The sequence below is a fragment of the Pogonomyrmex barbatus genome, unplaced genomic scaffold (assembly GCF_055798465.1).
Source record: "Pogonomyrmex barbatus isolate J1 unplaced genomic scaffold, ASM5579846v1 scaffold14, whole genome shotgun sequence".
NCBI classification, from domain to species: domain Eukaryota; kingdom Metazoa; phylum Arthropoda; class Insecta; order Hymenoptera; family Formicidae; genus Pogonomyrmex; species Pogonomyrmex barbatus.
The window spans coordinates 3,265,147-3,282,996 of NW_028297110.1; the positions used below are offsets into that span (position 1 = coordinate 3,265,147).

Genomic DNA, 17,850 nt, shown 5'->3' on the forward strand with positions numbered 1-17,850 from the left:
GCGGCGGCGGCGGCGGCGGCGATAGGTGGGTAGAGTAGTTTTGTTTAGAAAGTTACGTGACGACGACGTATGGCCATGGAAATGACGACGTTACACAAGCTCACGAGTCTCGCTATTACGACGCTCGTTCCTCGCTCGCGTCCTGACGTGACGCGAGAGAAACGTTTGGAGGAAAAGGGAGAAAGAGCACTTTTTTTTCCCTTTTAAGATGCAGATGCCTAAAGAGGAAAGAGAGAAAGAAAAATTCATTGTCTTCTGGAACAAGGAGTAAATTAAATATCGATGAAATATATTTTTTATATCTTGTATTTAATATAATTTATATCTGTGTGCTCTACATTTATATCTTCCATATTTTATATTTTGAATATTGTTTTTTTTTTTCTTTTTACATTCTATCTTTTGTACATTCACCTTTAATAGCAATTCATTTTTAAAATTCCTTTTTGCTATATAACGCGAGTTTCTCGATATTAAGGGGAGGAATGTCATTAGCAGACAAGATCTAATCGTCTCGACTTAATTATTCGTCTCCGTCCGTCTCTCGTCGTGAAAAGCGGGTGGATTCGCAGAAGTGTCGTGCTCTTTTTTTCCCGTTCGTCGCTTTTTTTCCCCTCGGCCGAAATTGCGAGAGGACACGAGGAGAACGACTCGATAAGCAAACTAGCGAGTTGCGAGCCTGTGACGTGAGGACGATATTTTTATGAGTCTCATGGCATACGTCCAAAGCGGGCGCACTTGCATGTTGTACTTTCCTCCTCGTGATCGCCGAAATAAAAGGAAAATCAATACGCTAGAATCGCGTGTTATTTACGAGAACATTTGCTGTACTTCGCGACAATAAAAGATTGTAATTTCAGCGATTTAATATCTCTGATAATCGGATAATGTGATAAGACGCTAATAGGGACAGCCGTTAGATCTTTATATTATAACTTTTTTAACGAAATAAAAAAAAAATTCATCGATCAGAAAGAAAGGTAGAAAATGCAAGAATTTGTGTTGAGAGTTTATACGAGAATATTCAATAGGTGTTTTTACGATATTCTCGTAATCTACGACTTCTATTCACATCTATTTCTATTTACATCTTCTCGCTTAAAAAGCATTACTAAAATATGTACTCATTTGAATTTTATCGATTTCTTGAAAACATCTAACAGTGATTGCAGTCTCTAAAAATATTCCTTCGGAAAATTTTTTGTGACTGGACTTTCACTTGAGCAATAGAGAGAAATCTCGCTAGAGATTTTGATCTACTAATATTTTTAATTACGTGATATGATGCTCATTATACACACACATATATGTATATATATATATATATATATATATATATATATATACACATATATATAAAACAATAATTCATAATTGAATAAATAAATATTTTTATCTATTTATTTACTATTTATTTAACTGAACAAATAAACAAATATATATTTATTTATGCAATTCTGGATTATTATGATAAAATATAAATGATAGCAGATTCCATAAGGATACGTTAACTCAGGCAGACCCTCGCATTCGATAAATCGAAAATTTATCGGTAGATTACGGGCTCGGAAATATTTCAGTCAGGTCGTGCTCGATCGTTGACGAGAGAAGAGTAAATCTCTCCCGCACTGTCGTCGTCCATGACGTAGTCGACATTATGGGTCAAGGTTCGAGGTGATAGTCGCTTCGCCGAATCACTCCGGCGTAGACACGTCGAATTAGGGGACGCAATAACTACGCAATGCGAGCGAATCGGTAGTCGAAATATTTTAATGTTGCCGTGCATCCGTTAACCCGTTATTTAGTTTTCGAGTAGTTTATAGTTTTTGCATGAATATTGTACGAATTGGCTTTTATGATGGAAAGTCTAAGAGCTTTGTTTCATATATACGATTTTATTGGTTATCACACCCAGTTTGTATAGTTGACATTGAATCAGCTGATAACGAAGCGAGATAAGCTGTAATTTAGAAATCTAGAAAGAATGTGTAAAATTGCAAAGTTTAAAGATTAGTTATTTTTAAATTTGAATGGTTATATCTTTTTTATTGTTTCGATATGTTCAGCTTAATATAAAACATATAAAAAAAAAGGATATAAAAAGAGTAACATTTTTATTTATAAAGATAAATATTATATTGAAAAGGACTTTAATTAAATATTAATTGTATAAAAATTATTTCATAATTCATATTTCGTACGAACTAGAATTAACATTTGACAAATTAAAATTTAAATAACAATATTATTTGTAGAATTGAAATTTAAATAATGATATTCTTTATTAGAGGCTGTTTTCCAAAATATTCTTAATTGAATGAAATTACACATCGGTGATTATCTAATCGATCTATTTTATATGAACATCCATAAAATGTAACGTGTGAGAAAATTTATTTATCTTGATCAATTTGAAAAATATTTGGTCTATAAATTTATTTTATATCGACAATTTCGTTGACACATAACGTTTGAGCATTCGGTGTTTGGTTTGGTTCTATGCAGCTGTTTACATTCGGTCGCCGGAGCTACCGTATAGCAAAATTCAAACGAGGTAGACAAGGCAGAGCGATGCGGGTCGCTTCGTGTGTAAGATCTTACCATCCTTGAAATATATGATTTCTCCCTACAGCAATTATATTATTAGGATTATGCGCGAGTAGCTAATTTGCGCGATTTGTTTCGCTGCGCTCGAAATATTTCGCGATGACAATTTTTCCGTGGGCATTTGACGTTATCACCGCTGTTGCGGACACGGTCACTTATTTTTTAAAACGCAATTGCGATTAGCATTTAAGTAAGATAACGAATGTTATTTCCTGCAAACGACGTTACTTCCTACAAAAAATAAATAATTTATGAATATGGATTAATTAATAATATATTTTTTACGAATGATTACATTAGTAATTAATTACTATTAGTAGTAGTTACTTGAGCGATCCTGATTAATGGCTGTCATATCTAATGGAAGCTAATATTTATTTGTAATTTTAATTTGTTTATTAGCTTGAAACACGACGTAACGATCTATATATTATTATTCAAATTGCGGAAAATGCACGCCCAACAGATGCAGCCGCGACGAGAGCCTTGCGATTTTCAAATCCCTTTTGCCGTTTTACTTGTTATACGAAACATCGTGGATATCGAGCAAATTGTAATTTTGTTTTTTTATTTGTTAATTATACTTTCCTTGGGTCAGTCTCTCGTCGCGATTTAATAAATCGTCGCCGATGCAATTAATGTCACGTCACATTCGTATTTAGTGATCGTGTTCGCGATTGTAATAAGCATGCATTAATTAATCATGTTTTCGCGAATGAATATTGTATTGGATGAAGTCGAAAGGAGAAGATTCAGAGAATCGCATCAAAATCGGAGCAATCACGGGATAAATACTGAGATGTTATATCATTTTATACTTGGCATCACATTATTTAAATTTTAAATTATTTAGTTTGAAGAAATAAATCTTGAAATCTTATATTACATATATAATGTAATATTTTGTAATTTCATGGTTTTGAAGTGAATGAACTAAAATAGATTAGCGCTTATTATTAAAAAGCAATGTTTAATTATGAAATTTGCTATTATTTATCGATTTATTGTGCATAGAAGAATGATATGTATATATATATATATATATATATATATTATATAAATTTCATAAAATAGAATCCGTTAGATATGTCAGTATTTAATTTATTGACACAATTTACGTCTTATAATACAACAAGATAATATACAAGATAATACAGATTATACTAAATATAAATCATTGAAATTTATACGACAAACTTGCAAAGTGCAGATGTAAAAAAGAGAGGATGTAAATCACGCATATAAAGCAGAACATTAGACATTTGATAACAAGTGAGAAATAGTAATAGAAATTTTTGTAAAAGAAAAATTAATCTTACATTTGAAAAGATATTTTTCAATTTTTATCATATTTTTATATATTTTATTATAACATTATTTTGTACAGAGATGATAATATTGATAGGAAATGTAGAACATTCCAATACGATATCTTAATAATATGATTTGTAGGATTATATAATATAAATTATTAAATTTTCGAGCTTATTTCGTATATGTATATTTCTATGTGTATACGTGAGAAGATTATAGTTAGAATTTGAGATAAAATGACAGCAGACAGCCTTTCTATAATTTATTGCACTAGTTTGTTTTCATAATTTATTTTATAACCGGTTTATTATTACTTATAGTGTTCTTCTCATATCGTCATACTGAATAATGACGCGCACCTATTTAACAAACTCACGCGTATTATTCATAACGAATATTACTGTCGTGTCGTAATCTAATTAGCCGGTAAAATTGTTATTAGATAACGCCGTTAGATAACGTGACGCTATTGTATCTCTACGCGTAATTCCTTTGTGCGATCGTTTCTCGTTATTTCGATAAACCGCTTTAAATTTATCCCATTTAAAGAAATTTAATATTGGCTAATAACGAGCGCGTATTAAATATAACACTATTTTATATTAATTATTAATTACATTAATTATGCTAAAATATTTTTTATAAATAAAAAATTGAGCGTCCTTGAAAAAATTTCATAAATATATGAAATTTCATAAATATATAAGCAATAAGAATGTGTAAAAATATATTCTGTAAAAATATATTCAAATTTTCTTAATTAATAAATTTTAATTTCATGAAAAAATCCAAGTCTATAAATTTAACTTTTACAAAGAAATTAATTACATAATTTTTAATTACTCGTATATAAATTATACCAATTTGCATTATTTTAAACTTATCCATATTTATTGAAATTATCTAAATTAAAATTGATTACGCCCTCGATTCGAGAAAGAAAATATCCTCTTAAAATATTCGCCGACGTTTCGTCGCGTGATGCAGGATAGTTCCGTCGCAGAGCTTAGCTCTAGAATATGACATCGTCGTTAGGTACTTCCTTCCTTCTTCCCTCGGTATCGATGAAACCTCAGCGGAGTTAACGAGCTTCGTGAGAGAAAGACGATGATGGTGTGGTATACGCGGCTTGTTCATGCCTCCAGGCGCCAGTGTCCAAGAATTTAATTAGTGGCATCCTCTTGCACTTAGCAGAGCGCGATCGTGGAAGTCGACGAATTCATTCCGCCGCAAAAACGACGAGAGGAAAGAAGATCATGGAAGTAATTCAGAAGTTAATTTTGGTGACGTTCATATCGAGCGCTAATCGTCGCCTGATATTTATTTCACTTAATAACATGTTCTTTATCTCGTTGCGATGATAAAGGTATCAATTAAACTTTGTTGCATTGCGCGATATGTACGTGTACGAGCGGATATTGAATTTTTGGCACGTTTAATTTAAAGTGATTTTTTCCTCTTTTAGCCTTTTTTAGGCTTTCGATTTGTTTCTATCACAATGAATATAAGTTTTTTTTATTTTCAATTTATAAATATACGCTTTCAAGAATAATTGGAATTGCTAGTTTAAGTTTTTAGATATGAAAACTCATATAATTGACTTATTGATATTAAATTATTATTATAAATCATTGAAAATGAATAATTTATTTGATTTATATGAGCTTTAAATATTAAAGTAGAGTCTTACAAAAACATGTTATGAAAATGACATGAAATAAAAAAATATAAATTACATTTGTATGATGAATGTTTAGGAGAAAATTTTCCTTTAAATTCAGGTGTTTCTTTTAATAAATAGATATTTGATTGTGAAAATATTAAGATTGCATGTACAAAATACGCAATACCCATTTCGCGGATTAAATCAATACCCGTTTCTCGACGGAAGGAAGATACCCGGGCACATTAATGAGAGTATTTAATTAGCAACGCGCGCAATGGCACCGTTCACAGTTTATCGCAGCAGATACAAACGGCATGGATGTTTTTGACCTCAGGATCAGAGTTCGTGAGCGGAGATTGTGAGCGATGTAGAGATAGAGGAAGGGAAAGATCTCCCTCGAAGCAGGGAGAGAGAGATGTAGACAGAAAAATACCATCGCACGTGGCGACATTGCCGCCATTGCCACCATTATCAGCATCAGCATCAGCATCAGTATCAGCATCATTATTATTATTATCATCATTATCATCATTGTCATTATCATCATTTCTATCAACATTACCATCACTAATACCATTGTTATTATCATCATTATCATCGTCATCGTTGTCATCGTCATCGTCATGTGTGTCGGGGGGGGGGGGGGGAGAGCAACGGTGGAGGCAGAGGCGTGGTACATCCGCGGCGACCTTGACCCCCGTCCTCGACTGGCGCTCGTTTCTCACCGGATAGACCGAGCGGTCGATACATTCACGCATACTAACGACGGCATCGGCGTCGGCGTCGTCGGCGTCGTCGTTATCCCGCGGCGACGCCAGCGCCGGCAACGATCCTCGTCCTCGCCGTGGTTGCGCTCGACTAGGACGAAGGACCCAGCGGGTGTTGCGGTGGTGTTGGTAAGCGTCGTATCGATCCCTCGACGGTGGCGGCCGGGCCGTAACGTTTCGTAACGAAGTTCCGAAAAGGTCGTAACTGCGACCGTGACGGTGCACCGCGCAGCAACGTAGGCGAGGCTGGCGAACGCCATCATGGTGGCGCGGGAGGAGACCAGCTGAGGGTTGTGTGCGCAGCTGATGAGAGAAGGGAAGGTCATCGACGTGGTGGTTGATGTGGAAGCGCCTTGATTCACATGGACCCCCTCTCGCTCATCGAAAATATATTCTTAGGCCCCTATGTAGCTTTCATGTCACGCGTCGCTTTTATTATAACTTTGAAGTTATAATAAAACATGGAAACTCATTTCCACGCTCCGTGTCTTTCCTCATAATTACGGATTTATTATGCGCTTAATTTAACTTTGTCCTATGCATTGAACATTTTTCAAACTTCCAAGAAATAAATTAGACGCTAGAGAGTTAACATCCAGGATTGAGTCGTTATGATTTTGTTTAATTTTATTTAATTTATTCGCGCAGAAAAAAAATTTACTTTTCAATAAAACATAAATGATGTTGAGACGAATAATCTTCTTTTAAAAGATATTTATTTCTAAAAAAATACTTTTACTTTCCTCATAATCGAAGATGAGATAGATATCATGTGACAATTGGAATCGTAAAAAGAGAAAAGAAGATCTTTATAAGATCTTTGCTTTCGTTAACATCAAATATAACGTGATCCGACAACCGATAATAAAAAGATTACTCTGAGGCCTGGCGTTTGAATTAAAGGTCGCGTTTAAATCGTTGGCTTATGAAAATAATTCGATAAATCCGTTTAGCTGACAAAGTGTCGGCCTTCTCTCAATTAACCCTAGATGTGAGTAAGGTGTGATGCAACCGCATACCACTTCTTATCTTAGATATTTCGAAGCTAACGATTAGCTAACGTTAACGTTTCGCCTGTTCGAGAAAATTGTGGGAAAAAAGATGATTTCTAAGGAAACGTTTTTTATAATGATCTTAGATATCATTTGTCATTTGTCATTCACATTCTTGATGTTTCCAAACAATTTCTTTTTCACTTTTCGAAAAGTATTTTTTTTTTTTTTTTGTTCAATATACCCGAGATGAAACAATACCATTTTTATCTTTTTTATCTTTTTTTCTTCTTTATTCTTAGCACGTGTAAAATACTAGATATCAGTTATCAAGCGGTGTGTCTTTATAGATTATTCTTTATCACGATCTCTGTCAGCATCCGTCTAACGGGAAAACGCATTTGTGACACCTAATGCGGGATCGCTGGCGGAGGAGAGACAAAAAACGCGCGTTGTTCGCGCGCGTTATTATTTCAAACGAGACGAGCGGCATCGATGCCGCCGCGGCTTAGACGACGAGCGATGTGATTTGCAGGACCGCGAATGTGCGCGGGGGCCGGAAGGTCATTCCGCGCGGCATCTGCGTGTGAATCCGGCTGGATACGGCGATGGCGATGGCGGCTACGGGCGGCAGCGCCGCCCAGCAGCGCAACATCCAGCTAGTCACCTACTTTCGAGCGCGCGACCGACGTATACAGGGTGTCCGCGAAAAGGTGTAGGAAAGGATCGATGATGGTAAACGATCGGACCCGCAGCTGGGCTCCTTCTAAACTAAAAATTTTATTTAAAAAATTCGTTTATAAAAAAAATTCGTATCTACAAAACTTTGCATACATCTAAGAGCGTCCGTGTGTATCTGTAAATCTAACTGTGTTCTCCAAATTATTTGATTAATCGATTTATTCGAATTTTTTCCAAAAATTTTCTCAAAACTTAAAAATGTCTTCACGTTTTAAAAATATTCGAATCCCATAGAAACTAATGTCCATGTCTATAAGTCAATATTTATTAACTTTAATCTATTTAACTTATTCTTATTCTTTTAATTTTTTAAATTAAATTATTCTTATTCTTTAATTATTCTTATTCTTTTAATTTTTGAAATTAAAAGAGGGATGCGAAAGGTAAGTTAATTTATTGATAGAAATGGACATAATTAAAGCTATAATTGTGACTGACTCAGATCTATTTTTCTTTAATTATATAATAAAATTTCTTAGAACAGATGGAGACCGTTCATTTTGCATTCGTGCAACAAAAGACAGTTGTTTACTACTTATTCTTATTTTTCGGGTAACAATTCCTGATTGCATTTCTAAAATTGCTATAAAATCAAATGCTAATTGTCATTTAAGGTCCTGTTAAAAGTATAGCTGATAATCGCCGTGACGATAACTGTAACCGACGGCTGTGGAAGATGTCTCGCACCGGATGGAGTGAAATTTCATCAAGAGCTAATGGCGATGACGAGAGGACGCGTTCCCGCCTTCGTCGCCGGTGTTCGTTCGTCGGTATCCATTTGTATTCGCACACGTTCGTATCTCAATTTTGAGGCAGGTCAAGTTGGTCTCTCTCTCTCTCTCTCTCTCTCTCTCTCTCTCTCTTCCTCTTTTCTCGCGCACGACCAACCAGTCGATCGGCGACGCGCACGCGGCATTTGCGCGGCCAACCGTTGACGGTCATCCCGTTTTGGAGTTCCCCCTTCTGGGTGAGAGTCGGGTCACCCGATCAGGCAACGAAGATACAAGAAACGAGAGATGGGATATAATATCAGTAATAAAATATACACGAGTAAATTTTTAAATTATAAAAGAACGATTACCCAGTCTTGTATTCATTTTTTTAAAGACTCGACTGGAATATATAAATGAATAACGTAAAGAATAGGAAACGCGTTATTATTGATACGCAGTGATAGTACGAGAGCATATTATGAAATTACAAAGGCTGCCGAGATAAAGTATAAGCGTCCCCTCGATAGACATTCGGATAGGAAATCCTTTTCTTCTGAATGTTGTTACGTGAGTCGATGTTGTAAACCAGATGACAATACGGGGAATATCAACATCACAGTGCAGTACAATGGGTCTTACATATATTCAACGTGCATTGAGCTTAAGTGGCCAATTCTACTTTCCACCCCGCGAGAGATTCCCCGCAGAGAAACTCCGCTTGGGATTTAACGTATCGGTTTGGTGGAATAAACCGAGATGAGTAAAGCCGCCCCTCGAAAATGTAATCGCCGTCTTTTAACCGCCGTCTTATTCGCGGCACCGAGTATGTATACCGTGTGTCTATTTTGTAATTGCCGTTTCATTATCATTCTTGAGCTTTTAATAAAAAAAATTTTATTTATAAAATTTTTACTTACCGATATATTAAATTATAATTCATTGCTCTTGCAAATTACAATTCACGATTTATTTTCATTATAAGTATGTTAAAGAATAATGCATTTGTTTGAAATAATGTAAAAAAGTTACAAGTCTCGATAAATTTTATAACCTTCCTTTAAAAATATCATCTTATTTTTATTGTATTATTTATTTCATTGTATGTAGAATAAAATAAAATATCGATAAATATTTGAAATATAGAAAATTTAATAAATACACAGGAAATGATAAATATTTTTATTTGCAAAGTTCTAAATGCATCATACTTTATGTAATACCTTAAAAATCTGTTATTTATTATTCTAAGCAACAGATATCAAAAGATAACAATTGAATAAATTAATAAAGTAGGCCGTTTTATAAAAATATGGAGGGTAGAAATTTTATTTCCAAACAAGGTTTAAATTATAATTGAAAGCAATATATTACCAAGATTGTGTTTTTTATCGATATCACGAAGAATATTTAAATTAGATTAGATAGAAAAATTTTTAATCATTTAATATCATTTATGATAAATATCACACTCAAGTCAATGAAAGTTCTTCAAATATTGTTTTGCATTCTTTTGACGTCATATTTATTATGATTATTTTTTATTTATACAGTGGAAATTTACTAATTAATTGTAATGTTCCCTTTTTGTCTGCGTTAAATATTAAAATAAATTTTTCAATTTAAAAAATACTTTAATACTTTAAAATATTTGAAATAATTTTTTTTTATTAAATACAATTTGCTATGAATATAACATTTATTATGTGATATTTATATGACTACTTTATCTCAAACCGTTTTGTCTTAATGTTTTGAATTTATGCAAACTGTTGAAGATTTTAAACCTTGATATATGAGAGTTGAACAGTTTCTGATCAAATCTAATTTTGACATCATAAAAACAATGTTATCTTACACCGATTGTTATATTTTTTTTTTAATATATGTAAAAAAGGAATTATTTTCAAACGTGGTATCGAGATTCGAGATTTGAATTAATTTGAAATTGGCACACGCTCGATGTTCAATCTTGCACTGTCGCTAGATGTTATGATATGCGATAATGTTAAGACATCAGATGAGAACCGCGACAATCAAACATTTTTTTACACACATGAAAGGAATGATTACTGGCATGATTGATAACACAGCTGGTTTTATAATAGTGCTGCTAATTGAGGCTCTCGTCGTAGACTTCGCGCCTCGCGAACGAGCGCGCACTCGTTGATTATTTGATTATCGAAAACTTCCTACACTTTTTATTCGCCTATTTTTCAGGTGATTTCGTTAGGCAGTCGATCTGAATGAGTTCGGTTAAATAACTTTGCTTAAATAATTGTTATCGGTCCCGCAGCGATGACCGATTCGCAGTCATTTCTTAGCGAACCCACGGGACTCAAGATCGCAATCATTCGGCTGCATTGACAAGTCACACACGTCACGTGCAATAGCAGTTTTTGTGACCGAACGTAATAAACATTTGAGAAAAAGCAGAGCCAACTTGATTTAAAAATAAAAGGAAAATTAAGAATACAAACAAGTGAATGAAAAAACATCATTTTTTTATTTATATTATAAAAATTTTATAAAAGATATCGAGATGATACAATACGCGATACAAATATGGTGAAATTTTTTTTTGACAATTTAAGTTTCGTTTCGCTCGAGCGTTGAAAAAGCTCTTCGTGAATTGAATCCTGAAACTGCCAATAAATAAAGCGAAAGCTTATTCCGCAGTTGGATTCGTTGTATTTTAATTTGAGCCTGAGTCATCGAGGTATTTGCTTACAGGCTGTGAACAAAGGTGGCGGTTAATTAAATTTTCAATCGTCAGCATACGTCATTCGCGTCATTCGTTGCATTTTCAGTTTTTCATGCGACAAATCAACAATTCGTGTTTCTTCTTTTTTTTTTTAATATTTTGCTAAAAAAATTAATTTTTTGTGAAAGATCAAGTCAATTAGTTTTCTGTCTTTATTTTTCACTTGGCAGAGCGCGATGAACGTATTCGTTTCTTTTTGGCGCAAGAAAGAGGAAACTCTCCTAAAAAAAGCCCGCGTCGTGAGATCGAAAGTTGCGGTCGATTTATGTAACTGAAAAAAAGGTGAGAGTGATGCCTCTGTGACGCGCATCGCCTCACTCTTGTGCTAAATTGCAATAGCAGTCAACCATACCATGACGTTAATAAAGTTTCAGGTCTTCAACAACTACTTTGTTATGCTAGCAATGTCAGCTTTACACATCAGCCTCTTTGATGTATGAAAAATTTCTCACGAGGGTAAAATAATTTAATATATATAACTATACGGAAAAAAATAAGAAATTGAACTGTAATCGTAGTGAGAGCTTAAATAAAAAAAAAGAAGATCAAAAAGCTTAAATAAAAAAAATTCAGGAATTAATGTTCGCGATAGAAATGTTCTTACAAAAGCATTAATCAGAATAATCGCGATACGCTTCTATTTTTTTGAAAGCGCTTGTGCTCCTATTTTTATCGGAGTTTGTTTTTGCGAACTTCGCGGGCGCGTTTCCGCACTGCATAACATCCGCGAAGAAGTTGGAAGGATGGCGATGGAAAAATCGTCAATCTCACCGAGCGAGATCGCGTCGCGGCCGTCGTCGTACTTGCTCAGGTGTCTCTCCTGTTTTTTTTTTTTTTTGCGCAGTTTTGTGTGTGTGTGTGTGTGTGTGTGTGTGTGTGTGTGTGTGTGTGTGTGTGTGTGTGTGTGTGTGTGTGTGTGTGTGTGTGTGTGTGTGTGGTGTAGACGCCGCCGCCGCCGTCACCGTTGCTGCTGCTCGTTGCCACGAACGGGAATGCTGAGCGCGGAATTACGTGTCACTTAGAGCGTGGAGGTCACCGTCTATATCGGACGAGTCCGGCGATCGCGCGCGAGTCTCGCGCGCGAATCCGCCGTGCGGACGAGAAAAAACCACCCGCCGCGCCGGCGGCCGGCCTCGCTTTTTCGGCCTCGCGCGTTTCGCCCGACGCGCGAAATGGCGATTTATGGCACCTCGCCGTAATAGCGTGCACCGAGATCGTACCGTCCGCCCGTGACCAGATCGAATCGCGCGCCACGATCGATCGATCACCCGCGACGCCTCTCTTTGTATCTCGAGCGAGACGGCGAACTAGATCGCGCGATCGTACGGTTTTCAAGGTGGGGAAAAAGCGGCGGCTGCTCGCAAAAATTTTTCCTTCCTCGTTGTAACAACAATCGGACGAGACTGAAGTCGAAGTTAATTAGAGAAAATCTGAGGGCGGTGAATAATGAAGGAGAGGGGATGGAGATGAAGGCGGGAATTTATTGAAAAATTGAAGTTGGGTTGTTGCAAATTCTGTTTTTTAATCTCGAAGTATTGGACAGTTATGTTATGAGTGGGAGCAAGAAAGGAGGATAGCTTCTTGAAAGTTCTTAGTTTTAACCTGTTATAAATTCTTGCTTCTCAACTTTCAGAGATAGCAGACGTGTAATCTACGTAAGTGGAGCGCGAGTCGTAGATAATTATTATTTTAAGATTTACTAATTATATATACTATAATTATTAGTATTTATTAATTTATAAATGCGAATATGTTACGCCGCGTAATGGTGTAAACTTATTGTTTTCAAAAGTTGAAAAAATAAAAACTTGAGATAGATGTGTGGTATTATGTAAGTTCAAAAAATGGATCTTATCTGAACTGAATACATCTTGTACTCGAAGGATTTTTTTGAGTAAACAATAGTTAATGGCCGCATTTGAGGATTTATTGCCGAGACACTTGAGACTTTTATTGAATCTGTGCGACGTTATGTCTGTCGAGAACCTTCACGCGGCGCGTCTTTAGCTTAGAATGTCTGTTATCGGAACGATAATCCTTGATAATATACGTCCCAGTTGCAGCTGTTGAGCTATTGACTTTAACATTGATTCTTATCCGTTCGTAAAAAGAGTCTCAGCATATCTTCACGCTCGTGTCTTGCAACGTGCTCTCGAAATAGAATACCACAAATGCGCAATTATTGTCCCCGCCTACGTCATCGTTTCGTTCGCATCGTCGGTCCTCCTTTTCTCTTAATTACTTTCCGATCCGACAAATTCCCCTAGACGCTATTTTGCTTTACGATATGATGCTCGTTCAAAGGACCAATTATTATTGGTTGTAGTAGTTCTGTATCTGAAAAGCAAGAAGATGTAAGTCCAATAAATCCCAAGAGAAACCTAAAAAATTCAGAATGAACTTTAAGATAAATTAAATAAACAAGAAAAATAGGAAGAGAAGAGATTATATGAAATACCAATATTTAACTGTGAGATTTTATTGGAGAGTTGTAAGATACTCCGCTATTTGCGAGTTACTTCGGAGATCTTTAAAGAGTTCTTTTGTACACTTTGTACAACTTGTTTTAATTTATAACGATATAAATTCTGCTTCTCAGATAAAGGATTGCGACATAACGGTATGTTATATTCGAGAATCTCTAACGAATGTAAACTCGCACTTGAGGTTCGAGGTTCAATTAGCTGAGAACCATGTATGGGTCTTTGTAAAGAAAATGCATGCTTAGAAAATGAGCTGTCGCAATACTTATCATATCTAATCTAGCGTAGCTACTTAAAAGAAATGTTAAAATAAATTTCATTTATTATAAAAAAGAAAGGAAAATCTTGTCGCTTTTCAGGAAGTGAAAAGAAAGAAAAATATTGTTTCCAAAAATTTTGGAGTCCACAGTATTATTTAAATAAAAAGGAGAATACAGAGGTATTGATAGTAGTACAGATTAGATTATTTTTTTTTATCTATGTTTAAAAGAATAGCTATTAGTAATAACTGGACTACTGCGTAGAACCGATATAATAATTAATGTTGATAAGGTTATTAGTTGAAATTGTACTAAAGGACGAATTTTGTGCGTTAGTTAAATCGAATATTAAATGCATTAATTCCTAAGTGCTGTACTCAACCGGAGTGGAATGCGTTTGAAAATGCGATCTCGATACAATTTACCGTACCGTCCGCGAAAAAGATCTCACGCGGGAACGTTAATGTACGCCGAGCATCCTCGTTCATTAACACGCGATACATTGTTAAGCAGCGCTCACATTGGTAGGTTTTTCACAGTCTTATCATTCTGTGATTTATTTCTAAAACACAAATATATATATATATATATATATATAAATGAAATATAAAATTAAATACAAATATAAAATTTAATTATTTTCTTGACGATACGGCTATACACATTTCCTTAAATTAAAAATAATACATCACACACTTTTTGCTACTTAAATTATAAATTGCATGAAACTCTTCGTTAATTCGAGAGCAAAAAATTGGAAAGCTTCGGAAAATGGTAAGCTTCGGAAGCTTAATTTTCTCGTACGTGTAATAGACATTGCGTCAAACGTGTCAGACCACCGCCGGAATATCCTGCCAGCCTAGGATTCCACCTAATTATCGCGGCCTTAATCTGCCATTCTGCCTGTTCATTGAAGGCGAGTCCCACGATGAAGGCGCCCAACGGAGGTCGTAGACGCGCGGGGTCCCGCTGAGAAAGGCCTCTCCTGCGCGCTCGTTCTCGCTCTCCCTCTCTCTCTCTCGCCGAGGGGGTGGCTGCACCCGGCGACGGAAGTAATGGCTCGCGTGCGGTACTTGGGAATTTCTGGAGCGGCCTGCTGCGGCTCTTGGCAGTCGACTTGACCTTGTTGGCGCCATTACCGCCGTCGTTTCGTACGTTTGCGGATGCGTGCGTACTGCAATAATCTATCCTGGCGGTTATTCGGGCTCGGTTTCGTTCGGTCTTCCTCAAAAAACACGCTCGCGGAAAAGAGGCAATCCATAATATCCTTGAGAAACGGGAAGAGGCAATTCCTGGTGGATTTTTTTTCGCAGCAATTTTTTTATTCTCGAGCATTCCGAAATGGTGCTTTTATAGAGATCGGCTTTTACGACTAAGAGACCTTTGTCAGATTTTATGAGATGATGCCTTTAAGTATATCATCTTTCTTTTTCTTTTATGCGTCCGCATATATAACAATTTTTGCATTTGTTTCTTTATGAATTTCATACATTGCTTTTGTTGTGAGTGTTACAAGTAATATTGAGATCTCGCGATTTAATTGCCTTGCAATTGCATGCATTTTGTATATAGGACTTGATGACTCTTGAGAGATATGCGGCTTTAAAGCATGCAATGAATATCATTTTCTCTCTTTCTCCGCTTCTCCTTTTTCTCTCTTTCTTCTTCTTTCTCCGAGGCAGCTGTTGCACATCGACTGCATTTTAATTTTAACGTCGTCAGCAGTGTTGAGGTTCGGGGAATTCGCGTACTCTTTCTCTCTGCTTTCTCGTCTTTCTGCGGGCGAAAGATTTCGAGAAGGCGAAAGAGAACGTGGAAGCAGTAAACAGGCAACGGGATATCTTCATATTAAAATCGAGTTACTTTTTCCTGAATAGAGGGAATTAACTTTCAAATTAGCAATCAACTAAAATTGACAGTTAACTTGGACGTTTAATCCTTATCCCGGTAACCCAATTCTGTTGAATTCAAATTTGAACTAAAATTGATCTCTGAATTAAATTTTCATGTTGCGAACATGAAAATAACTGTAATGTTTTCAATTATACAGGTACGTGATACAATTACACGTTCGTGTATGCGTAATATATTTATGGAACGTAATTTTGCTTGAAAAGACGTTGCCCGTTCGAGTTTGGAAAACAGATTGACTGTGTAAGAAACGTTGAATGGAGGAATTTTGATACAAACGGCTGAATTATATCCCGCGCCGGATTTCTATTGTTCGTCGACTAATCGGAAGACATACGTTCGACTTTGAAGGTGGTTCGGCGCGATTTTTCGAGCCCCGAAACGCCCGGCGACTTAAACGCCCACGAAGGCGCGCCTCGATTATCCCGGCTGTTGCAATTTATCCGCATGCCAGCGAGCACAATGTGCCGATATTAATTGCGAACATGCGCACGACGCTGTCCGATAAATGCGTCTCGTTTAATGAAACACGCGTTTATCTGGCGCGGTGAAAAGCACCGGCGGACGGCGCATCCGAAATCGCGAATCGTAATTTATAACGAGCCTACTCGAGCTTCTTTCTTATATTCCACCTTATCCCCGTCTCGTTCCTACCCACGCAAGCCGTGCGAATATCGTAACACGAAGAGCCCCGCGTAAACAAAAAGGATAATTAAAATTGTCCGAGATAAAGTCTCTTATTAATGCTCGGTTTAATCCAACGTTAATTAACTTCGACATTAATCGAACTTGCTCCTTTGTCTTTCTCTCTAGTTTTAGCTGCGGTAGCAGGTAAACAACAATAACTCCTTAATGAAGTTGCATGAAAGTACATATGTTCACTCGTTTCGAAACAGAATTTCCAGAGTGCACTTAACATTTCATTATTTTAACCTGGTATATCAAAATGGGTGTGTTTAATTAGAACTTTTTAAATTATTAAATTTCCCCAAAATAAGTATGTTTATTATTTATCGTTTGCAAAAATCCTACCATGGCATTTCGGAATAATAAAATTTTGGAAAGATCGTTTAGTTAGTCGCGTTTATATTTAAATAATAATAAATGAGGCGTTTATTATTATTTTTTTTTTTTTTTCTTTTGGAAAGACTCTTTGATCAGTGAATTTTCGAACGGAATTTTTTTCACGGTATGCTTTTCTCATTGCCTGCCCTTATCTGCGATCCCTCGAGCCCTCCTCCCTAGCCATGATGGGAACAAACGAGAGAAAGGACGGCCCTTTTCCTCCCAGAGAGGCCGCGAGTGCCTCCGAGTATCGATCCGAGTCTTGGTACGTCAAACGTGTACGCGTATCGCCGTTGATTTTATATACGAGGTGTCTCAGCGAAGAATATTTCAGGAATGCGCAAAATTAGATAGATGTCGATCTTGATAAAAAATTCAGGTAAATTGATCATAGTATTAATCATTCATTGCTACGAGATCTCTCTGAATATTTTAACAAAAAAATTTGAGAACGGTCTAATTTTGTCAAAGAATCTTTCATTAAAATTTTAATTGTCATATTACGTCTTGTATTATTATTAATTATTGAAAGTTATTTGACTTTTAATTGAAAGATAATTATTTATTTAG

At 35.9% G+C, this 17,850-nt stretch overlaps 1 protein-coding gene across 12 annotated transcripts in view; it reads left to right on the plus strand.

Moving 5' to 3' along the window:
• LOC105433511 (uncharacterized) overlaps positions 1–17,850 on the plus strand; it is a 126,615-nt gene that overhangs the window by 38,458 nt on the left and 70,307 nt on the right. For 9 of the 12 annotated variants that reach the window (XM_089073145.1, XM_089073155.1, XM_089073156.1 and 6 more), the window contains exon 1: positions 8,749–8,879. The exons of the other annotated variants lie outside the window; for them this stretch is intronic. In XM_089073145.1, the coding sequence (XP_088929271.1) occupies positions 8,764–8,879 (116 nt within the window). In that variant the 5' untranslated portion in view covers positions 8,749–8,763. Of the gene's footprint in view, positions 1–8,748; positions 8,880–17,850 lie in introns of those variants that run through there. 12 annotated transcript variants of the gene reach the window in all.